This window comes from Neolamprologus multifasciatus, chromosome 23 (genome assembly GCF_963576455.1).
Source record: "Neolamprologus multifasciatus chromosome 23, fNeoMul1.2, whole genome shotgun sequence".
Classification (NCBI taxonomy): domain Eukaryota; kingdom Metazoa; phylum Chordata; class Actinopteri; order Cichliformes; family Cichlidae; genus Neolamprologus; species Neolamprologus multifasciatus.
The window spans coordinates 40,146,082-40,170,718 of record NC_140460.1 but is presented as its reverse complement, the minus strand read 5'-3'; the positions used below and the strand labels follow the sequence as shown (position 1 = coordinate 40,170,718).

Below are 24,637 nucleotides of genomic sequence, written 5' to 3'. Positions count from 1 at the left end.
AGCTCGTTTTATATCTTTATATCCGTCCACTCAATGTCAAAGAGACTCACGTCACCACCTTCAGTTCTATTTAATCACAACATGCCGCGGGTTGCTAGGGTCCTTCTCCATAATACTGCAGAGTGGTTATCTTTACAGCTTTGAATTTGCCATTGGTGTGGGCTACATTCTCAGCTGACATGGGTTTCCTCAGAAAGCTGCCTGGGGTTTGTGCCAAATATTTGTACAGTTACTGTGGCCGGGCAAACCGCTCTTATCTCTGCATGCCCGACTTTTTTACTTTTATCTTCTTTAGAAAAGTAACTAGTACTCTTCCACCTGTAATTAAGTTTGTGATGATGGACACGTTTGCCCCAAGATGGGACTGCTCATTGCGCAAAGAGAAAGAGAATTGTGCAAAAAATGAGGAAGCAAAATGCACAAAAGGCACATCGTTAATGCAAAGATCAGATCGTTGCTAATGTAAATTCAGCAGCGCCTTGTTTCCTCAGTGACACATTGAAAATAACACCTGGCACGCTCGCTATTTGTTTAATCTCATTTTGATCCTATCAGTTTCTGTTCAGGAGAACTTGCGCAAGTTATTCAGAAAGTCACAAGAGCAACATGTACGGTCACGAAAGGTTTGTCTCCACAATGTTATGCACTTTTATAATAAACTGGCAACATTCTATTACAATATAAAACCTTATAGAAAACACAAGAAACTTAACTGAAGTTTTATATGTAAAATAAATCATATGAGCAACAATAAAATATAAAAAAAGGACAGTGAAAATTTGAAAGTGAAGGTAGGTTTTTTTGTTTGTTTGTTTTTACATTTGCCTTTTTTTCCTTCAATAATTTGTGTATTTATGTAAAGGTTTAACTATAGGTAACTATTACATATATGCTTTTATTTTATTTATCAGCACATATTTAAAGCCTAAGTTATGACTGTATATATAAGACACTGTATAAAAAATGTAAAAAGATGTGAACATAATGGTAAATGGTTAGAAAATACAGATTCATCAATCTGTAAAAACACAAATATGGTTTAAATACGTTTTACTGTAAAATCATGCATTTCATTGCATTTTTATCCAGTCACAACATCTTTCATTGTAAAATATCTCCCAAATTATGGTTTGTCTTATGAAATGTAAAATAGTGTAAACCCCACTGAAAATAACTCCATAAGATATCTCACTATTTGATGAAAGATTTGTCTGGTAATTAAGTGGCTCCGTGATTAAGTTCAGTAATAATATATGTAAATTAGCACGTTAAGCCCCGGCTCAAGACCAGGATGGGACTGGTAGGAGTAGGTATTTGTGGAAAAGCTCTAAAATTCCTGTGGACATTGTGTCAGGAGGGAGAGCCGGGATAAAAATCTGTGCCAATCAAAAATGCTGCCTGTCTGCAGTGTTTGTAGAGTGCTTGCAAATAAGGGGGGAGATAAAAGGGAAGCCAATCTAAACTTAAATTTGGTCATAAAACCCTGAATACTGTATAATTATATGCTTAGTCAGAGGGAGTCATTATCTGCTTCTAAATACCAGGTTTCCTGTTTTGCTTCTTTTCATCTTTACATGGTTCTTTCTTATTAATTGTATTGTTCTAAAGATGTCAGGCTTGGCAGCTTCTGACGGTTAGTTTAAAATATCTTTTAATTACACCAACACCAACAGTTGCTTTACGACTGGTTACACAGGTTTGTGCTGGAGAGTACATTTTAATTATCAGCAACAATATAAAAATAACCACACATCAAGTGTTTGGGTTGTTTTTGTTTGTTTTGGGGGGTTTGATCACCCAACCTAAACACATTTGATTACTACATTCAAACTTTAGAGTGAATTGTACATGGTTACATCTTTAACCAAGAAAAGCAGTGCTGTACTCACCAAGTGCCTTACATGGAGGTCAGACTGAAGAGTCCAGTTTCCTTGTAATCCCGTTGAGTGTGAGCTCTAACAATGCGAGCAAAAGTCCTCTGTGAGGAAATTTAACAAAAAAATCCAAAATGAAAAATGAAAATGTTTTGACTTGACCAAACCAGTTGGTCTGGGGGAAGTGGGTACCAGCAGCACCATGGTGACAGACACCAGATCACTGACAAGACCCTGACAAGAAATACCGTTCATGCTGCCAGTTAAACAGAAAATGTCTAACAGCATAAACAACAACAGCAGGGTTGCATAAATGTTCAGGAATTTAGACTGTTTTGCCAATAACAGCGTCTGTATGAGCGATTAACATTATTGGGGAAGTTAACTTGGTAATCCCGCCAGGTACAAGGTGTTATAAGATATTTAATGTATTTTAATGTATTTATAATAACATTGTTAACATATGAGCTTTATTACAGTACTAAAATGTTTTCCTCTCTTATACCGATGATAGATTTAATAATGTTGATTTACATAAAAGTCAAACTAAAGGAAAGCCCTGATTTGGATAAACAGTTGAGAATATTGATGACCTGCTGATTTATAATCTCCAAACAGAGGATTCATGCTCATATCAAAACTTTTAGCACATCAAAAACATGTAACACATATTTGTGTTTTGGCATTATTTTTTGGAACCATCGTTTTCTTGGACCCAGAGTTTCTCAAAAATGTTTAAAGTGGTTTTGACCAATAGTTCGTCAGGTATTCTGAACACCATTCAAGGTTTTGCTTTGAGCCTTTTTTCACTCATTTCTTGTCAATAATTGTACCTGATCATTTCCAGAGCAAAGCTTTCTGTTTGTTTGCAGAGAGGTGGCTGCCAAATAGCTATTTGCCAAAGACTTGACTTGGCATCTCTACATGATGCGCAGTGTGTCCTTAAGAAATTTGAGGAAACTGGGCAGGCAGAAGACAAAAGAAAAAAATCTATTTGTTGCAGATGAACAGAATCTGAAAGTCATGTCCTTAAAAAACATGAAAATATCTAAGACCTGATACAGGAGCCAAGAGATGCATGTGGACCTTCAGTTGATCCATCTACTGTTCATGGAAGCATCATCAGAAATGGTCTCAGTGGAAGGGTGACTGTCCAATTCTCAAGGAAAGGAAAGAGAAGGCTGAGGTGTGCCAAATTACACGAGAGTTATTGACAATAAGTCGCAACAGGTCTGATGGACTGAGATTCTACAACCATCAGTTAAACATAGTTGAGTCTCTGTCATAAAACAAAAGGCAGCCAACTCCCAAAGCAGAGATTTGAATGTCCCCCAAAAAGCCTGGAAAACTATTCCTGCAGACTTAAAGAAATAATAAGAAGGCTTGGTGAAGAGAACTCAGGCTGTGATGGAGAATAAAGATGATCACACCAATTTAATGATTTCTTGTTATTATTAGTATCATTGCAGAGTTATACTTATTCTACAAGCTTTGTTTTTACATTACATACTGCATTTCTATTTATGTATTTATCTATGTGTGCATGTTTAAAAAAAGGACTGCTGCACATGTTTCACATTTGTCTAACAAAATTTAAAGAAACGAGGGATGGCGCAAGACGTGCAATACTGCATGTTTCATTTGTAGTTAGATGGAGAAGTCACAGCTACTCTAAACCAGAAAACAATGGCTCACTTTGTTTTCAGACTTTTTAAGAAACCACACCTTTTCCTTTTCCAACTAAGCTTGTAAATGGTTATCAGACTGGTCATGTAACATAATATGTGTGTGTGTGTTTTGAGAAACATTAGTCATATTCAACTTAGAAGCATTATTGCCTTGCTGAGTATAGGGCCTTTTCTAAGTAATTTGTGTGCTTTCCCCACACTCAATTCACTTAATCTCAGGTTCTTAAGTTTCACATCAGGTTTCCCTATTTAAATAAGTCTTTAGAGTAATGTAGTCTATTTGTTTTCTTTTCTTTTTTCATCTTCTTTTAGCTGATTCCTTAGAGGTCGCTGCAGTGGATCATCTGCCTCATCTCACCCTATCCCAGCATCCTCCCCTGTCCTCCTCAACAACATCCATGAACCATCTATGTGGTTTCCTCTTCTCCTTCTGCCTGCCAGCTCATATTCATTTTGCGTTGTCCAATATATCCACTATCCTCCTCTGCACACATCCAAACCAGCTCAGTCTTGCCGCTCTAACTTTGTCTCCAAACTATGTCTGTCTTTTTGTAAGTTACACCTTCAAACCATGCACCACAGCAGGTCTCACTACCATCATGAAAACCTTCCTTTTCTCTCTAACAGCAGTCTGTTCTTAATAAATAAATAGCCTTTTAAAATAACAAGTATGAACAAGTATTTCCTGATTAGTGCAGCTGTGTGGCCCTAAAATTGTGATTGATGTACCATTTATACTTATTAAGTCGCGGACACCTGTTTCTTTCTTATGAACCCGCCGCAGTACTGTCATTACGAATTTATTACAGGCATTATTTTAGACGCCCCGGTCTTATTTGGGCCCTGCGAGTAAAATACGCGGAAGTTGCAGGCGGAAGTAGCCTCGACGGAAGCGGTCGGGTCTGTCAGGGCAGGAAAAAATTTGCAGAATTTGACACAAAGAGGTGAACCCCACCAAACAACACCGCTTATCCCCCCTTTTTCCTCGACACCGGCGTCCGCTGCGATGATCCTGTTAGAAATTAATAACCGCATTATCGAGGAGACGCTGACGCTCAAGTTCGACGGCGCATCCAACGGGTGAGAAATCATCGCTACACCTGGCTAGCACCGCTAGCTTCCCCTTTAGCTTCTTACAGAAGATGATGGCTTCATTTAAAGAAACGGGGGAGATCGGGTACAGCAGGTTCAACAAAGTTAAGCTATGTGGTGTTAAAGAGTATTGATTTTTTTTAAAGTGCCGAAATACACATAGAGTTAGCTTGTTGCTCTGCCTCGACGAGCCGGGGTGTGTCTGCACGGGCGGTGTTGTGCCAAAAATTGTAACCCCATTGAATTTAATCTCCCCTGGCGGTTCTCCCACATACCTTGGAGATAAAACAACAAAGCACACAATAGATACTTAGGTTATATTTACACTGCGCTGCCAATAAATACGAAGCAAATATTTTTTAAAGGTTACATAGCCTTAAGGGAGCTAGCGGGAATAAAGCTAATTTATAAGTTAATTTTTTTTTTTTTTTTTTTTTTTTTTAACTATTCCACACTGGTTGATAACATCATATGCAAAATCCCAAACCGCCTATAAAAACTCTTCTTATAAATATAGAATATATTTTTATATGAAGTGAGGATTTTATTTCTTTTTCTTTTTTTCGGACACAACAGGTTTGTCAAGGCAAACTATCTTCTCATTTCCGGTGTCACTCCACCACGGCAGATCAGATTATATGCCCGCGGTGTTTTCACTTAATAAAGACCATTTATTTGCCTTCCGCGGCAGCACATAAAGCTTTTAGTGGCTAAATGATAGCCAACCATCGCCCATCTCTCTCGCTTTTTCTCCTGCTTCCGCATTCCTGTAGTCAGGCTGAGTCAAGTCTGCTCTGTGCACAGCCAGCAGCTGCAGCTCCTCAGAGCATGAGCGTGTGGACAAGTCGCTGCAGCATCCACCTTTACACTGTTGATTTGCTACTGTGCATTCCCCAGGCATTGCTTAGATTGTTTGTTTGTTTTAAAGCTGTCGTGTCGACATGATTCATTAAAGCTGTGACTCCATCATGACGTGATTACATCTTGCATTTAAATGTTTTGCATTTTAGCAAGCGCACTGCTTCATCTTGCAATTAATTTGTGTCCCAGTCCTTGACTGACAGCAGGAGTAATACCAATATTGTACAGTACTGTAACTTGAACAGCAACTAACAGGTCCTGTTCAGATTATAATATAGAAGAAATAATGAGGGTCAGTTCTGATTAACTCCCCATCCATGTATTTCACAAACTGGTAACCAGCTTACCGTGAAGACACTGACTAAGCTACTCTACACGTGCTGTAAAGCTAGAGATACTGTTGAGCTTTTATGGTTTTATCAGAGGAAGTGATTTAGTTTGGTCAGCTGCAACTGCTACTAACAGTTCTTTTTGTTTCTCCTTTTGCAGAATAATGTCTGCAAATTCAACCATGTTATTGCATTTTTTTTTAAATCACCAAATATAGGTATTAGTATCATTCTTAAAAACCTACATTGGATGGGCTCTAATCAGCTTTCATCATACAAATATAATAATTGTTTTAAGAATCTAGTGGCAGTAATTATAACAAACGGGAAACAAAGCAATAACTAGCTAGCTTGTTTGCAGTGTGTGGCTTTGACTGGTGCAATGACCCTTTTTGTTCCCTTTTTAACCATCAAGTCTACTTAAACCTCCTCACTACCTTCATTGTTTCTTTGTTTGTTTTGATGCTATTTAAGATGGTAAATTGAACTCCAGCTTTGTGGGCTTAACAAACTGGTCTCCTCATGTTGTTTCTTGTTCTCCTCACAGAACCAAACCAGAGGCCGTCGATGTGACGTTTGCAGGTGAGTGTCTCGTGCAGCAGCGTGCTATTTTTGCCCCGTTTGTACTATATTTGAATATCCGTGTTTAGATTTTAACACACAGTTTTGATAACTCTCAGCTCTCTCAGCCGAGTTGAGTCGTCATCACCGGTGTGCCCTTTTTGCTGTCTGGATAAGGAAGTTCTCCAAATGAAATAAAACCAAATAATATGAGCCAGTGTTGGATGGGTCGCATGACATTTCTTTAAATGACTTTAATGTAGTTCATATTATGGCTTATAGATTTCTGTGTGTGTTGTGTCGTGCAGTATTTTGTGTAACCCGCTGTGAAGAAGGTTGTAATGTAATGTTTGGATTTGATCACACACAATCACATTTTTGTGCACGCCTATTTCAAAATTTAAAGGGTGGTGCTGATGGTGGTGTTGTCTTCAGTTTCCTATTATGCAGCCAGCTTATTGCACATGTTCCTGTAATCAGTGTTGAATCTGAAAACATGGACTGAGATTACTAAGACATCTCGTCTGTCTGAGTGAGGAATGAAAAGATCGAGGAGTTCATTGGAGTCTTTCCTGATTTGCTCACCGTGCCTCCTGTGCCTATTTCAGCTGTGACTGAATGTGTTTAGCGCCTGCTAACATGTATTTTACTTATTTCTTGTCCACTCCCTTGTCTTGTTCTGCTTTATGTTTGTACAGCACTTTGGTCAACACGAGTTGTATTTAAATGGGTTTTATAATTCATTTAAAGTTGAGCATTTCTCCCTCGCTGGTATTAACTCTGTGCCTGTGTGCTGCAGACTTCGATGGCGTCTTGTACCACATCTCCAACCCCAATGGGGACAAGACCAAAGTGATGATCAGCATCTCTCTGAAGTTCTACAAGGAGCTGCAGGATCATGGAGCTGATGAGGTAAAACACACACAAAAGAGAGAGAGAGCGAGAGAGGCTGGAAAATGTTTCTCAAAACCTGAATACAAAGAATCAGATGATTCTTTTATTTAGCATGTATGACACAGAGGCCTTTGCAGAGTCTTGATTGTAGCTGGTTTCACATCCTCTTCCACACAAGCACATTCTCGCTATACAGAAAGTGCAATTAAGGATAACCTTAAAAGAGTTATTTTTATCACATCTATAGTTTAAATCAGGGACTAAAGCTGCTTTGTATGATTGGTCATCTTATAGCTGTCCTTTCTGCAGCTCCTCAGTTCAGCCTTTATCTGAACCCACACACTGTAGGTCCTGTCTCTTTAAGCCGCGCTCTCTAAAAGCCCCTTTTTTCTGCTAAGCTGTCCCTCATGTGGGTTTTTACAAACAGAACCCACTTCTTATAAACTCTACTTTGGCTGTGGCTATGATGACCATATAAGGCGATCCACGATGATGTCAGCTCGGCACAAGAGTAGGAAAAAGCAGTTGTGAACCGAGGCTTAAGTAAAGTCACGGGGGGTTACCTTTCCATTCAGTCGCCTTTTTATGGCTATGCTTAATATGAGTCAATTACTGTGATATTGTTTTAATGTGAGTTTAAACTTCTGCTAGCGTGCTATGATGTCACAATAAACCAGCCCTGCATGTCCAGCTGCAAACGTGGGTAGAATCTGGTATAAACGTCCACCACACTGCTGGCTACTGTCTGTACCACGCCAGCACAGACGTGTCCTTTTACGTCTGTGCTGGCGTTTGATACACACATGCAGCATTATTCAGTGCTGTGCATTGATCCGTTTATGCTCTGTTATTCTAAGCGGTGAATAGAAGCTGATCAAAGGCAGATTAAGGGAGAAAACTGCACAACCAAGCAAAATATGTGTTTTCTTTCCTTTTAAAGGGGGTAAATCAGGTGGTCGTGGCACCTGCTGCTTTGTTTTGCATTTTTTTGTGTTGGTGTTTCATCCTTGAGCGCACTAAAAGTGCCCGAGGTTCATCCAGGCTTGATCATAAAGGACCTTTAGTTTTGCTTTGTTCTTCAGCACAATATCTGATTATTTTAATGAAAAGCACTATAACAAACGTGAGGTTTTGGGTCGGTTTTTTTGTTTGTTTTTGTGGCATCTGATTGAAATATGCTTAGCTTAGCTTTGTTCAGTTTTCTTCTACCAGATCCCTGATTGGTACATGAGTTAATCTGGGACAGTGCGTACAAGTGTCGTTCATTTCACACTTTGATTTCAGTGATAATAAACCCGAGTGCAAGTGAAACTGTAAAAACAGCCATGGCTTCAGGCAAGGCTGCTACTGAATTTGATTCCTGATGATGGTGAGTCGATCTGAGATATAAAATAAAAGTAGAATGAGGTCATTATTTCCCTCCACACACACAAACTTACACAAGTGCTCTGTTGCCATGTAAGGAAGAAAGCAGTCACTGAGGCTTTCAGTAGAAACAGGAAGTGTGTGTGTGTGACTCACCCCAGGCGAGGAAGTGCTGACTGCGAGCAGCAGCCACTGTGTATGAAAGGCTTGGCTGCTGCCCAGCCGCTGCGCCCCTCCTCGTTCCCTAAAGCTGGGAATAGCGGGGTGAATGGTGGCACATTCGTTTTATTCTTCCTGTGACGAGTCAGTTTGGACAGCAGTTTTTGGATGAGCGGCACAGGTGCTGTTTTTAAGCCGCTTGCTCATTCTCACACACACTAAAAACAAAATAGGCGCTTCACACATTCAGTGTTTGCATGAATTAACACAATGACAGTTTCCTAAAGCTTGGCAGAACGTCGGCTGAGATTTAAAGACACAGTTGATGCTTGTCTGAGATTACTTGTGAGGTGATCCCAGGGTTTGGGTGCGATAACAGCAAAGGCACGAGCCCCCTTTGAAATAAGCTTCTACTGCTAAATAGTGAAAAGTGATCAGGAAGCTTATCAAGAGAATTTAAGGCTTTAAACTCCAACAGTGTCACTTTACTCTGGATTCTGTAAAGCACAGGCTGCAAACGTTTTGTTTCGTCCCAGTCGGTAATCTGGCCGCAGCATTTTGGACCAACATAAACATGCAAGATATGATTGAGCAACTCCAGTATGCAGCGCCAAACAGCAGTCCAGTCTGTGGGTGGAACACGAGGCATGCATAACCACAAAAAATGTTTGGAGCAAACTGCTCTCTTGACTTGGCTGCATTGATTTGTCAAAGATTATCTTAAAGTTCTCAACCTGCGTTTTAATAAAAGGAGTTCAAAAGCCCAGGTCACCCATCAGCCGCTCGTTAGAGCAAACAATGTGAAACTTAGCCTTCTTATGGAACAGCTGTTTCATAGGTAAATACACTTGTAAACCATCTACATGTTGTGTTGGTATGTCAAGTAATTTGACCTAAAGGGAGTAAGTCCAAGGAAGAAAGAACAGACGCCTGTGAGGAGACTGTGACGTTTTTGTGTTGGATTCTTGCCGTTGGTCTGATTTGCATATCGCTCTGTTCATTCCTGAATGACAGGCATCTATTACAGAGGAGCCCCCGACCTTTCATTACCTCCTTGAAACACACACACCCCCTTCCTGTCACAGTACAAGTCTTTCATTGTGCAGCGAGTTTGTTTAGCCACCTCTGCTCTGTCGTAAATCACATACTTAAAACGGACCTTTCACGCTCTTATCTCTTATACAGATGAAATTCCGGATGTTCAACAAGTCAGTGTATGTATGAGTAATTCCCAGGAGGTAGAAACTCTGTTACAAACATTTGTTTTCTACTCTCAGCTCTGTATGATGTCAGTAAGAGTGGCTATATCACTAATATGATCGTCTCAGGTTCACAGCTGCTGTTCACATCTTTTGTTTGCGAGGGCCGCTCACCTGGAAGAAAATGAGCTCAAACATCTGCAGGATTATTTTGAACTGTGTTGAGTTCAGAATAACAGATGGTCAGTAAAAAAAGCTTGCTGGGCAAGTTTATCAGCCAGCAGCCGATAGGCCAGTAATACGATTTCTACTAATCAACTCACCTATGAAGCAAACTGCCTAAAAGGACCCTCGCTATTGAGCAGGTTTTTCTACCAATCAGCATTTTAACATCCAAACACCAATCCAAGCGTTGACTCTACTGCAGTAAAGCTTCAGTGGCCATTTTTCTCCTTTGGATTGAGACGCAAACCCAGGCTCCTGTTTCCTTCTGATACTCGTCTCGAGTCCTGATATCAGTATGTAGATCGTCCACTGTGGTGAGAAGTATTGGGACATGAAGAAGCTGCCAAACGTTCTCTTTCATTTATATTAATAATAATAATGATAATACATTTTATTTGAAAGTGCCTTTCAAAACACTCATGGTCGCTGTACACTTAAAAGCAACCAGACTGGAACTGTTCATACAGATTATTATTAGTTAAATGTGAGTGGAGTTGTGTGGCAACTATTTTCTCAAGAATTTTTGAAAGGAATGGTAGATTGGAAATTGGCCGAAAATTCTCAAAATTATTGGGATCTAGACCAGTTTTTTCCAATATTGGGGTGATGGCAGCAATTTTGAGGGAAGAAGGAACAGTTCCAGTGGTAAGTGAAGAGCAGATGATGGCAGATATGAGAGGAAGCAAAGAAGGTAGACATGCCTTAACCAAAACTGTAGGAATGGGGTCTCGCTGACAAGTAGAAGGTTTTGACTTACAGATGAAATCTGAAATATCAGTAACCGAGGGGAGCTGGGAAGCAGAAAAACAGTGTGATGGGAGAGGAATTACACAGGAAGAGCTAGATGGAACCTCGGAAAACAGATCTTGGTGTATTTTGTGAATTTTCTCAATGAAAAATAACATTAACCCTTTAAAACCGGTCGGAGCGGGCACGCTCTGTTTTGCGTAACTATTTTTAAATCCCGGTAACTCTGCAACCACGTGAGCTAGCGCAATAATTTTTTTTGCATATGAAACCTGAGGAGTTGTACTTACATCTTATGCCATCAGCTTGTCCTCGGTCACAGTTTCCTTCCACATACAGCTTTGCAAAAACTGCATAAAAAGCGCTTGCAGCAACAAAAACATAATATTCCAGAAACAGGCTTTGCCGATCCGATCAGCTGTTCATAACACTTCCTACGTTGGAATAGACGTCAGCGCAAACTATCGCATGTCCGCCATGACCTGCCCGAAACCGGAAGTGACGTCATTTTCGCGGAAATGTAGTTTTTTATCGTCCTCAATGAGCCTATACTGGTGTTTTTAAAAGTTATCTTTGACTTTATGACTTTCTGTGTGGTTTCTGGGATGCTTAGGACTCATATTGCACTGCTGGAAATAGTTTATTTTGATGCATATGCTGCTTTTTTGCAAATTTGCACTATAATATTTATTTTCGTTTTTCCTGCAGTGTATAAAAACTGGTGTATTTCAAAAATAAAACTATGAAGGCACTCAAAATAAATTTCCTGTGGTGGGAAACTATTTTGTGCAACTTTTTTGTATTTACAGTTTTGAGGGATAAGCCTCTTAAATTTCTCTAACTAGAAATATATGTTAAAAAAACAAAAACGATTTTCAATTTTTTTGTAGTTTATTGCACTTTTTTGCAATTTATGTAATCACTATGCACTTAATTCATACATATTATTAAAATCTAGGCTGTAATGGTTGTATTGATGTATAGCAACTTGAAATGCTCCCAAAAATGGCTCCACAGCATGTAAAAATATAATATAAGCTCTGGCGGACTTGGTTCTATGGTAGGTCTTAAAGGGTTAAAGAATCACAAAAGGAGGACGAGTAAAGGTGAGCAGGTAAAAAATCTGGTGACCTGAAAGAAGAGTTGAACAGTGAAAACAGTATCTTGGTTGAGTATTGAGTATTAGAATTCATAAATCTATTAATGAATTTATGTTGTGTTCTTAGATATTAATCTGGTATTATATTGAGGTTTCTCATTAGCACATGTCATATTCTATGTGATGGAGCCACCAGGTGTTAGGGGAAACTGTGTGTTCTCCCACTGGTTGGCAGTGATTCTTTAAAGCTGCTTGTTGTCGCTGGATTTAAAATGTAGCAATTGCTTTGGTTGCCTGTAGTTTTTGATGTTTGTCTGCAAATATCTGTTAACTGCAGGCCCAGCGGTGGTACAGATTGAAAAGGATGTGGATAAGATACAGCTTGAATCTAATTAGAAATACAGAACATTGTTTTTTAAAGTAAAAGTTGTGCCACAGCACTGCAGCCAACATGTTTCAGAAGGTGCAACTTTTAGTCTGAAAGTTGACCTTTCCCATTTCCTGTTAGCGTCACACTCTTCACAGTATCACTACAGCTCAAAGTCCATCACTTCCCTTTAAATACAGACCGCAGCGGTACGCTAGCTGACAAAAGCAGTCACAAGAAGGTTTTTTGCTAACTGGTCAAAAACTGAGCGTTTCTCCCTATTGATAGGCGGTTGGCAAGGCATCATTGACCAGTATGAAGTCCTGCCTGATTGGGTCTTTAAAAGTTATTTTCCCCACCAACTCCCGTCAACTTCCAGAAACCACTTAAAACCAGTTAGAGAATACTATGCGGGTAGTTGCCAGATGGTTGCAGACCAGTCTCTAGGCCTGGGTGACCAGGACCTTATTCACTTGATCCTACATCGTCACCACGGTTGTCAAACGTCCAAAATGATGGACAGGTTCACACCACATGGTTAGAGGCCATGTTTTTGCAAAATCCCAATAAAGTTCTTCTTCTTGTTTTTTCTTTTGTTTTCTTTTTTCTTTTTCTTTTTGTTTTTGCAAAGCTACCTTAGACATCAAGTCTAAAAATATGGAGCTGGAAGAGGTCCTCTTAGATCTCACAGGATTCCCAACAAATGTGAAAACTGTGGTGGGAATCTGTTTTGAAAGTGGTTAAAAGAAAGCCTCCAAGTTTTAATTATCCTCCACTGTGCTATTAAAGCCACACCTTTGGAGTCGGGCTCAAAGCTCAATACTCTTCAATTAGCAGAGTAATTATTCAGGTTTGTTTTTTTAGGCCCATTGAGTAATCTGTCTTTTGCTGTTGTGCTACATTTGTTCTGTGCAGTGCAGCTCTTGAAAAACCACAATACGGAGGCGTGTTACAAATAAAGTTCATATTTTTAATTCCAGTTGCTCAAGAGGGTCTATGGGAACTTCCTGGTTTCACCAGAGGCGGGTAAGGTCTTTTTGAGCTCTTTTTTTTCTGAAAGTTTCAGAAATCAGCTGAGCCTTGATGCTATTTTTTTCCTCGACTGTAAAAATAAAAGCCCCACATGTATTATATTACAGGCTACAACGTGTCCCTCCTCTACGACCTGGACGTTCTACCAGCCAACAAAGATGAGGTTGTCCACCAGGCCGGCATGCTCAAGAGGAACTGCTTTGCCTCAGTGTTTGAGAAATATTTCAAGTTCCAGGAGGAAGGCAAAGAGGGCGAGAAGAGGGCCGTGGTCCACTACAGAGAGGACGAGTCCATGTGAGTGTGTCATGAGAAACATTTAGAAAAGCAAAAGTTAAAGATATTTGTTGTTTCAGCACAGGTCTTAAAGTATATCAAAAATCAATTGATGTTCCTGTCATTTCTCTGAAAGCCAACATAACTTGTGGTCGCTGCAGGTATTTGGAGGCCAAGAAAGACAGAGTGACGGTGGTGTTCAGCACAGTGTTCAAAGACGACGACGACGTCATCATCGGCAAAGTCTTCATGCAGGTGTGTGTGAGGCCACATTTACTGATTTTCTACGGTCTTTGCTTAGCTCTTGTTCCATTAGTGCCTACTCGGATCGACTCGCCACGACTCGACTTGGATGGACGTCGAGGGAAGAATATACGCGCTTCTCAGCCTGATCGGTCTGTGACTATTTATCAGACTTGAACACTGCGTTATTTTTTTACACCCATTTCCTCTGTTGCTGTTTCAAAAAAGGCGGTTTTAATTTTGACCAGCCAATCAGTGGCATGAGGTCTGATGATGACACATTTTAGTGCCTGTTTGGATCGCCTGGAACCTCTGCAGAGCAGATATTTAAAGTACCTGGTTCCAAGTGAATGGAAAACCCCGAAAACAGTAGCAAACTGTGCCGAGTCGATCCGAGTAGGTTCTAATGGAAAAGGGGCTTTAATTTGCATTACCGCCTCCTGCTGGACCAGAGTGGAGCACTTCCATGTAACATATTCCTGTAATTCCTGTCATTCCGACCACTGATTCCAACTGTATTGCCCTCTCTCTTTTTCTTTTTTCATTTTGATAATTAACCCTTTAAAACCGGTCGGAGCAGCACGCTCCGTTTTGCGCAACTACTTTTACATCCCGGTAGCTTTGCAACCACGTAAGCTAGCGCAATAATTTTTTTTGCATATGAAACCGGAGGAGTTGTACTTACATCTTATACCATCAGCTTGTCCTCGGTCAAAGTTTCCTTCCACATATAGCTTTGCAAAAAGTGCATAAAAAGCGCTTGCAGCAACAAAAACATAATATTCCAGAAACACACTTTGCTGATCTGATCAGCTGTTTGTAACACTTCCTACGTTGGAATAGACGTCAGCACGAACTATCGCATGTCCGCCATTACCTGCCCGAAACCGGAAGTGACGTCATTTTTGCGGAAATGTAGTTTTTTACCATCAGGGCCTCATGAGCCTATACTGGTGTTTTTAAAAGTTATCTTTGACTTTATGACTTTCTGTGTGGTTTCTGGGATGCTTAGGACTCATATTGCACTGCTGGAAATAGTTTATTTTGATGCATATGCTGCTTTTTTGCAAATTTGCATTATAATATTTATTTTCGTTTTTCCTGCAGTGTATAAAAATTGGTGTATTTCAAAAATAAAACTATGAAGACACTCAAAATAAATTTCCTGTGGTGGGAAACTATTTTGTGCAACTTTTTTGTATTTACAGTTTTGAGGGATAAGCCTCTTAAATTTCTCTAACTAGAAATATATGTTAAAAAAACAAAAACGATTTTACATTTTTTCGTAGTTTATTGCACTTTTTTGCAATTTATGTAATTACTATGCACTTAATGCAGACATATTATTAAATTTTAGGCTGTAATGGTTGTATTGATGTATAGCAGCTTGAAATGCTCCCAAAAATGGCTCCACAGCATGTAAAAATATAATATAAGCTCTGGCGGACTTGGTTCTATGGTAGGTCTTAAAGGGTTAAAGAAGCTTTAAAAAAGTGCTGCAAACATATTTTTCCTGTGTGCAGGAGTTCAAAGAGGGTCGGAGAGCCAGCCACACAGCTCCCCAGGTGCTCTTCAGCCACAGGGAGCCTCCTCTGGAGCTGAAGGACACAGACGCCGCCGTCGGGGACAACATCGGATACATCACTTTCGGTCGGTGCTTTGTTTTTAGTTTAACAAAGACTCGCATTTGCTGGCCACTCCTCAGCTAACGCAGTGGTTTTAATTTGTTGCTTTGTGTTTTCAGTCCTGTTTCCGCGTCACACCAATGCCAATGCCAGAGACAACACCATCAACCTCATCCACACCTTCAGGGACTACCTGCACTACCACATAAAGTGCTCCAAGGTGAATTCACCTCAGCCAGTCACTCCTCTCCTACTTGGCAGCACATCATACACGGAGAAAACTGATAGTAAAAGTTTTCTGGGTTTCAAATAATTTTACACAACAAAACTTTCTTTGCTTTAATCCTCGATCCAGCCCGATCTTTGTCCCAAGTAATAAATGCTTGTTTTGTTTGTTTCAGTGTTATTTCTGAGCTGTTTGGTTGTGTTTGAAGGGCCCTGACAGGTGAACTCAAGTCAGTAAACACACCTGCCAAAACTGAAAGCTAAAAACCACAAACAAGTCCTCCACCTCTTCCTGTAACCCCTAATCAATGATGTAATCTTAGAAAACAAACAACCGCTGGTTTTTTTGAGCATGAGAAGTTTCGCTCGAGCCGTTAGCACAGAGCAAAGCATGCACCCCCCCTCCGCCCTGCAGCCTTGCGACCAGGGGAAATGTGCCAACACTGGAGACTAAGCACTTAAATCATAAGGTTGCGATTGGCATTGAATCACACGTCCCGTCTCTTCCGCAGGCCTACATTCACACGCGTATGAGAGCCAAGACGTCAGACTTCCTCAAGGTGCTGAACCGCGCTCGACCCGACGCAGAGAAGAAGGAGATGAAGACCATCTCGTAAGTAGCCTCTGCTGTCCTCCCTGTTTCTGTCAAACTGAGCTCAGCTGATTATATTTGACTTAACACAACCTCACCCGCACTTTAAGGCTTCATCTTCAGCTTTAATGGATTGGATTGGATTTATATAGCGCTTTTCAAGGCACCCAAAGTGCTTTACAATGCCACTATTCATTCACTCTCGCATTCACACACTGGTGGAGGCAGCTACAGTTGTAGCCACAGCTGCCCTGGGGCAGACTGACAGAAGCGAGGCTGCCATATCACGCCATCGGCCCCTCTGGCCAACACCAGTAGGCGGTAGGTGAAGTGTCTTGCCCACTTGCGCAAGGACACAACGACCAGGACAGAGAGACCGGGGATCAAACCGGCAACTTTCTGGTTACAGATACGCTTCCCAACGCCCTGAGCCACAGTCGCCCTTTAACACATTTCAGATGTTGCACAAGGATGTGTTCGTGAATCAGAAGCATCTTTGTTCGCGATAACTTATAAAAAAGGCAAAACAAGAGGAGGATTCAGTCTGGGGACACTATCTCGGCACTCCTGTTTTTACAAGATAAAACGCCTTTTTCAGCTTTCAGTCTGTGTGTTTTTGAGGTGTGCAGCATGTTTGCCTGCATAGTTTTCTACTGTTTGAAAGGTGCGCATACATACAGCGTGAGCTCAGAGAGGCTTTGTATCGAGGCTAATGTGTAACCGAAATAGGAACGATCGGATTGGAAGACTGGACGAGTGCCACTCGCGGCTTCGGCAGTTAGTTGATAAACATTTCTGTTGAATCTCAGGTTGACGACTGACGGGAAAAAAATGTTGATGTGAACACAAAACTGAAATCCGAGTGTCAGTCACCTTTAATGTCACGCAATGACATAAAAGCATGCGACAGATTTCCTTATATGATTGGCTGATTAGTTGTGATGATAGTGTTACTTAATTGTGTAGCACTATCGTTTTTGATGTTCAGGTATGCACAAAGATGAGTGGAATCTTTCAGTAGCTCTTAGAGGGCCTGCCAAAACACGATACAAACAGGAAATGCACGAACAACAACCTGTAAATATTTCCTTTTTTTAATTGCTGAGGATTACATCGTGCAGTCGTTTTTGTTGAACTGGTTTTTTAAACTTGACTCCGTTTCTTGGAAACTTGTTTACATTTGCTCATCCAAAGCTGGAGGCAGCAGTCAGCTTAGTTTTAGCATGTGTGACACAAATAAGGGGAAATGTTGTGTTTAGCTTGTTTTTTACGGTACCTACCAGGGCAGGAGGAGTCGGGCTCGCTCACTCTTCACTGGTTCTGTCTTCATTTTTATCATAACATGTGACCGATCTGATCTCATCTGACAAAAAACTGTTTTGTCTTTACGTTTTCAGTGGAAAGACCTTCTCCCGCTGAGGCCGACCTAAACCTGAAAAAGTACAATCCACCCCCGCCCCCCCACCTCCTGTGGGCATGCCCAGACGCGCCACAATGAGACTTAACGCCACATCGGACCGGACTTCAGGAAGCCTCTAATTCCCCGCCCTCCCAGCCTCTCATGTCCAGACTTTTGTTTTGTTTTTGTTTGTTTTTTTATTCTTATTTGGTTGAGTAATAATGCTGGCCATACCTGAGGAAACCCTCACAATAAATGGAAAAAGGGCATTCCTTGCTTTGCATAGTTAAAAAGAAAAGAAGAATTATTAGTCCTATATAAATATATATATGATAAAACTGAAATTTTTGATACGATATCTTTTACTCCATTTGGTACTCTTGCTTGCCCTCACAGTCATGATGGATGATTTCAGTCCCCTCTGTACTTTCATGTCTTCTGTACCGTTGTCATGGAAAAAAGAGAAATAAATCACGCTTTAAAAAAAGCATCTTTTTGTTCACTTTTTTCCACTTGATAAAATTTTATCGAGTGAACACAGTCGACCACGGACTTTGCTTTGAATGTATCTGATTGCTTACTGTCCTGATAGAGGATAGCCAAGAGTGAAAAAACTGAACTCTTTTTGCAGCGTGTTTGGGGACAAACAACTAAAAGGAAGTTTGTTGTGTGGAGCCAGTTGAGGTGGTTCAGGCATCTGACGAGGATGTCCCAGGGAAGACTCAGGACACGCCGGAGAGATTGTATCGCTCGGTTGGACTGGGAACGCCTTGGTGTTCCCCTGGATAAGCTGGAGGAGGTGGCTAGGGAGAGGGAGGTCTGGGCTTCTCTGCTTAGGCTGCTGCTTCGCAACCCAGCCCCAGATAAGCAGAAGGAGACTGATGGATGGGTTTGTTGTGTGTTTATTTAGTTGAGGTTCTTCAGTTTTCAAGGATTACCTGGTCCTGGAGAAATCGGGAACAAAGGCGACTAAGGTGACTTTGAATGTGGGATTGTTGTTGGTGAGTATTTTAGAAATTGCTAATCTACTGACATTTTTCCCAGACAACCAACTCTGGAGTTTAGAGGATGGTCTGAACAACAGAGAATAAACACAGTGAGCTGCAAAATGTTGCCAGAGGAGAACAGCCAGACTGCTTTGAGCTGAAATGAAGGCAGCAGTAATTCAAATAACCACTTGTTACAACCAAGGTATGCAGAAAAGCATCTCTGCATGTGGAGAAAATCACAACTAATAGGTGGGCTGCAGCAGAAAACCACACTGGGTTCCACTCCTGTTAGCTAAAAACATGAGTTACACAGGCTCCCCAAAACTGGAGTATGTCTGGTCTGATAAGTTTCAAACCTTCAAATAGGAGGTTGGTGTAAACAACATTAAAGCATGGGTCCATTCTACCTTGTACCAACAGTTCAGGCTGCTGGGGATGGATAATGGTGCTTGGTACCTTTGCACTTCTGAGCTCTTAGTTCCAACCGAACATCCTTTAAACACCACGACCGACAGTGTACCCATCTCCTGATCACTGCTTCCATCAGTCAACTCAAACTGCTTCCTTCAACATAATGACTTCACTGTACTCAAAGCCAAGAAAACATCTTTGGGATGCGGTGGAACAGGAAATTCACATCCTGGACGTGCAGCAGACAAACTGTAAGACGCTGGACCAGAATCTCTGACGATTTTTTCCAGCACCTTGTTCAATCTGTGCCACGAATAACTGAGGATGTTCTGAAGACACGAAAGGGGTCCAACCCAGTACTCCCGAGGTGTACTTAATAAAGCATATAAATCTCTGCCTTTCGTGAAACTTTTGGTTTGTTGTGATGTTTAAATGCAAACTTAAACATAGATTGTATCAAAGCTCTTGGTAATAAAAAGACTGAATGACTTTTACAAACAGTTTACATGATAGTAAATAAATGAAAACAGATACAGACGCACATATAAGTGAGTTTGTTTGAATTTGTATTCATAACACTGTTTTTGATGAATTTCTTTCAGCCATCTATTTTTGTCACATCTGTTTTTACTATTTGTTCATCTAATTTCACAGATGAGATAGAGGGATACTTGTTAAGCAAACATTTGACGGCAAATGGCTCTTAAATGGGAATATTTTTGCTCTTTTTCTGTCCTGCCTTATGGCAAACTGTATAAGCTTTGGTTTGAAGCATTGGTGGACTTTCTAAAAGACATTTGAGGATGTTTCTTGTTGCTAAAGCTATAGTGACTGGGCATATCTAACATTAAGAGTTTTAAGGCACCAAAAATGAACTTTAGTCTGTGAAGATCAAACTTATTCCAATTTGTGATCCTCTTTTTCGGAGTGACTGCACTGTAACTGCCGAGTAATTCATGTATGAAAGAATAAATCAATAAGACGCTGCTGAGCATTTGTCTTTCAAAACCACGTTTTTATTTCATGCACAGCTGAGAACATAAACAACAACAGCACCTCAGAGTAACTTTGCAGGTTTGACAGCAACAGTACAGAAGGCAGTTTTAATTTGCTGAACAGAAGAAAATAACCGAACTGAAAAAAGAAGAAAGCGTTACAGATCAAGCTGTCACCGCTTCACCCTCAGTTACGGGCTTTTCTTCTTCCTTTTCGGAATCAGAGGAGGAAGAAGAGGAGGAGGAGGAGGAAGAAGAAGAGGAGGAAGAAGAGGAAGAGGAGGAATCCTTCTTAGTTTTGGACTTCTTGGACTTTTTAGATTTCTTCTTTTTAGCAGAGCTGCTGACTGCAGCCTCTTCCTTGCTAGTAGCATCCATGTCAGCCTGGATGGGGGGTTCCTCCTCCACTTCAGGAGCTTCTGGGGGGGCTGATTGATTAGAGGGAGCGCTTTCTTGTTTTGCAAGTACTTCTTGTTTTATTGTTTCACCCTGTTCCAGAACGTCATCTTCTTTAGTTCGTGGCTCTGTAAACAAAAAGACATATTTTAGAGGTTACAAATATGCCTGTTAGTTCCTGTTACCTGTTTATGAGTTTGCTGAGAATCAAAAATATTTGGTTTAATGGTGATTGATTAGCTTTTGAAAATAATTAAGATGTAGAGTTAAAATATGGTGTTATTGCAATGGTCTAGTGCATTTTAGTGATGCGGCAGCTTTAAAGAGGTAGTTTAGAAATTTTGGGAAATGTGCTTATTTTCTTCCTTGCTGATGCTTAATGCTAGTTAGTGTTGGTAAAAAAGTATCAGTGCGTGACACTATGAAAGCTTTTATATGCTACTAAAAAAGAAAAAAGGTGAAGATTTTTGGTTAATATCTCCAAAGTTTTACTTAATGACTCAGTGATTTCAAGTTCAGTATTTTGAAATTTTGACCACTCAAATTTTCAGATTAGAAGTCTCAATTTTTTTTAAATAAATAACTCAAAATTTCAAATTTCAACTTTACTCAAAGTTTGAGTAAAGTTGAAATTTTAAATTAGGTATGTTGAAATTTCAAGTAAATAACTAAAATTTCAAATTTTCAGGTACAAAAACAATTCAACTCAAAATTTTGGTTAATATCTCAAAAAATCTGACTTAATATTCACAATTTGAAATTTTAGCTATCTCAACATTTTGACATAATGCCTCAAAATTTGAAGTTATGTATCTTGAAATTTCAATTTAATAACTTGAAATTTTGAATTGGCCAACTGAACATTAATCCAAATTTTGTGGAGGACTTTTTTATAGTAGCATAGTAGCAGAAATCAGCTTCCATAGTACACAGCTATTTGTACACACACACACACATACATATTTTATTTATTTATTTATATATATATATATATATATATATATATATATATATATATATATATATATATATATATATATATATATATATATATATTTATATATTTATTTATTTATGTATATGTATATATATGTATATATATACACATACATACATATATATGTATATGTATGTGTATGTATGTATCTAAGTAGATGATTCATTATTTTCTTTTTGCTAAGCTAAGTTAAGCTAACTGTCTGCTAGTTATACTTAAGGGACTAAAGTAAGTACCTTCTCATCGAATTCTTGTCAAGAAAGTCAGTAAGCATACTTCCCAAAACTGTTAACTCAGCCCACAGTGATGCGAAGGTAGCATTTGGGTTTCTATTTTTGATTTACTATTTTTCTGTAATTTCCTATTTTTGTTCACATTTACAGTCCTAAAAGAAAGGCAAGGGTCAGATTCTGGCATCTTTACTTTGTTTCCTGTCGGAGTGGAGTCAGACCAAACTGAAAGCATCATAGGCAGTAACTGACCCAAGTCTTGTTTAGCGATATGAATCTTGCTGATCAGGTCTCGGCACGTGGATGCGTGATAGACACGTTCATTGTGATTTAACTTTTTTTTTTCTTGGCAACTCACCTTGCGGTATTGCATCCGTTAAAGCAAACTCTGCGCTGTCAGGGAAGAAAAGCATAAAGAGCTAACACACCAAGTGGGAAATAAGCACACAGTGCCAACATTTACATGGTGTTTTCCCTTAATGTTGAACGTAAAACTACATTAGGTAAAGATTTGCAGGCTAGAGCAGCCCTTACCAGGAAATTACAGACATATAAGGAGAATAGTGCCTCTGTTTTCATTCTGAACTACTTATTTTATAGCTATATTGTTACCAACTGCCCTCACCAGAAATAAATAATAAATTTATTAAAGATTTATTTTCATTTTCTATAACTAACTGAATTAAATTAAACAAATTACAGCAGATCTAAAGATCTGGTTTCATATAAGATGTCAGTCCTTTGGGTTAAAGTGCTGTGTTTTACTTATTATGTATGGAGGTAAAGCACCGCATGACTAAACAGACACTCTGTTGCTTCTGCCAGCTGGCAAACCTGTTTTATACCCACAACAGGTTTAAAAGTAAACAGGATGCATCTGCCGTCGTCCTTACCTTTCAACATCATCAAATAAGCGAGAAAGAAGTTCTTGGTACTGTTCGAGTTCCTTCTCCAGCTTCAGCTTGACAGACAGCAGGTTTTTGTTGGCGTCTAGCTGCAGCTCCACCTGCTCCCTCACGTCTCTGAGGTCCTGCTCCAGCCCAAGAACGATCTTGTTGGATGGCTCCAGGCGATGACCATACTCCATTTTGATGTTTCTCAGGGTTTGCTCCACAGTGCGCAGCTACCAATGAAAAACAAACCTTAGGAATACTCGATATTGGTCCTGATATTGAGATTGTGTTGCATTTCTTTTGTAATGTACTGCATTTGAACAGTCTTGTATTCACTCTTGTGCGCTTACCTTGTTGTTCTTGGTCTCAATCTGAATTTTCAAAGTTTGCATCTGCTTCTGGAGATCTTTGAGCTCACTCTTTCCAGACTCCAAGGCCTCATTGTTCTGGGCCTCTTCCACCTTGATGGTTTCAAACTGGGGGAGAAATAATATGATGAAAAGAGTGAGATAAACTGAGACAAGGAAGCACATCATTCCCAGCTCTAATCCTCCATACCTTCTCTTTGTACCATTCTTCTGCCTCCTTCAGGTTCTTCTCAGCCACTTTGTCATAATGTCTGCGGACACTCTGGATAACATCACTCAGGTTGTTGTCCTGGGACTTAATCTCCACCGTCACATCTGAGTCCTTGATCTTCTCAAGCAGAGAATCAACCTCCTGCAAGACAAACACAAGTTACAAGTTTCACACGACACAGCACTGAGCGTGTGACTTTTAACATGCTGGTTTTCCTCCTTACTTTCTTGTGTTCACTCTTGAGACGCTCAAGCTCATCATTAACCATTTTGATCTCTTCCCTCGTCTGGTCGCAGGTCAGTTTGGTATCATCTTTGGCCCTCTTCAGATTCTCCAGGTCCTTTTCTAATTCTTTGCATGCCTTATTCTCATCATCCAGCCTGCATCAACAGAACGAGCCTGGCTTCAAACTTTACAAACGCTACACATGCTGTGTTGCTGTTACAAAGTGTCTTTTATTTTCTGAGCCCTTATCTGGACATATTCACACTCACTTGTTCTTGAAGTCTTCATTTGCCAGTTTGCTGTTATCAATCTGCAGCAGCAGCTTTGCATTGTCGTCTGTGATGTCTTTGATCTGATCAAATGAGGATGTGCATTAATAGTTAGAATTTAAGATTACATTAAAGAAAGTATAGTCAGACATATATTTGCATGTTAATTCCAAGAATGAAAGAAAGAAAGAAATCTGACCCACCTCCCCTTTGAGGTTATCCAGGGGTTTCAGGATTTCATCCCAATCACGCCCCTCGGGTACTTTCCTCTTGGCCAGGATGTCGTCGATCTCCTTGTGCAGATCGTTGTTCTCCTCCTGAAGCTGCTTCACTCTGTTCAGGTAGCCGGACAGCCGATTGTTCAGGGTCCGCAGTGTCTGCTTGTCGTCACCGGGAGCGACGAGAGTTTCCGGGGCGCTCGGAGCCTTGGAGGCTACGGGCTTGGCAGCAGCTTTGTGGATGGGAGCCGAATCTTTTTCTGTCTGGTTGCCCAGCACTTTGCGCAGTCCATCCAGGGTCGACACGGACGCCTTGGCACCCCTTCCCCCGGCTCCACCAAACATGCTGGCAGCGCTGTTTGAAGGCATGATGATCGTTGCTGGATGAGAGAGTGAGAGAGAGCAGACACTGACACCGAGCGTCTAAGGTCGCCTGATGGAGGATGCAGGTAGTTCTTATACTTGTTTTTTTCGCACGAATCCGCCCCCCAGAGACGCCATTGGCCCCGGTGCTCCTGGACAGACTGGTTTAGAGTCGAAATTCAAGTATTTCACGTTGATCTTTCCATTTAATATCGCACTTGTC

The 24,637-nt window shown here is 40.3% G+C and overlaps 3 protein-coding genes across 4 annotated transcripts in view; 1 reads left to right on the top strand and 2 right to left on the bottom strand.

Moving 5' to 3' along the window:
- Window positions 1–2,134, bottom strand: part of LOC146492323 (C-X-C chemokine receptor type 2-like) — a 13,272-nt gene extending 11,138 nt beyond the window's left edge. For both annotated transcript variants that reach the window (XM_085151083.1, XM_085151084.1), the window contains exon 1: window positions 1,890–2,134. The gene's annotated coding sequence lies outside the window, so the exon portion shown is untranslated. The remainder of the gene's footprint in view (window positions 1–1,889) is intronic.
- A 2,278-nt stretch (window positions 2,135–4,412) lies between these two features.
- arpc2 (actin related protein 2/3 complex, subunit 2) lies at window positions 4,413–20,375 on the top strand. The gene is made up of 10 exons (XM_085151091.1): window positions 4,413–4,642; window positions 6,392–6,426; window positions 7,205–7,317; window positions 13,441–13,486; window positions 13,600–13,786; window positions 13,927–14,020; window positions 15,532–15,658; window positions 15,753–15,853; window positions 16,371–16,471; window positions 17,848–20,375. Exons 1-10 carry the CDS (start codon window positions 4,569–4,571, stop codon window positions 17,867–17,869), a joined length of 900 nt encoding a protein of 299 aa, XP_085007217.1. The 5' UTR covers window positions 4,413–4,568; the 3' UTR covers window positions 17,870–20,375.
- On the bottom strand, window positions 20,244–24,420 carry LOC146492321 (keratin, type I cytoskeletal 18-like). Its single transcript, XM_085151069.1, has 8 exons — window positions 24,037–24,420; window positions 23,834–23,916; window positions 23,563–23,719; window positions 23,319–23,480; window positions 23,111–23,236; window positions 22,761–22,990; window positions 22,226–22,260; window positions 20,244–20,768 (listed from the first exon to the last, which is right to left on the bottom strand). Exons 1-8 carry the CDS (start codon window positions 24,418–24,420, stop codon window positions 20,410–20,412), a joined length of 1,536 nt encoding a protein of 511 aa, XP_085007195.1. The 3' UTR covers window positions 20,244–20,409.
- Window positions 24,421–24,637: the final 217 nt, after the last annotated feature.

Bases quoted from the DNA above. Each gene is read 5' to 3' on its own strand.
- arpc2 (XM_085151091.1), top strand. From the start codon at position 4,569: ATGATCCTGTTAGAAATTAATAACCGCATTATCGAGGAGACGCTGACG. The intron at 13,487-13,599 runs GTAAGGTCTTTT...ATTATATTACAG, and splicing joins CCTGGTTTCACCAGAGGCGG to GCTACAACGTGTCCCTCCTC. The intron at 14,021-15,531 runs GTGTGTGTGAGG...TCCTGTGTGCAG, and splicing joins TCGGCAAAGTCTTCATGCAG to GAGTTCAAAGAGGGTCGGAG.
- LOC146492321 (XM_085151069.1), bottom strand. From the start codon at position 24,420: ATGCCTTCAAACAGCGCTGCCAGCATGTTTGGTGGAGCCGGGGGAAGG. The intron at 22,261-22,760 runs GTAAGGACGACG...CTTCCCTGACAG, and splicing joins TTATTTGATGATGTTGAAAG to CGCAGAGTTTGCTTTAACGG. The intron at 20,769-22,225 runs GTGAGTTGCCAA...TTTTGTTTACAG, and splicing joins AACGGATGCAATACCGCAAG to AGCCACGAACTAAAGAAGAT.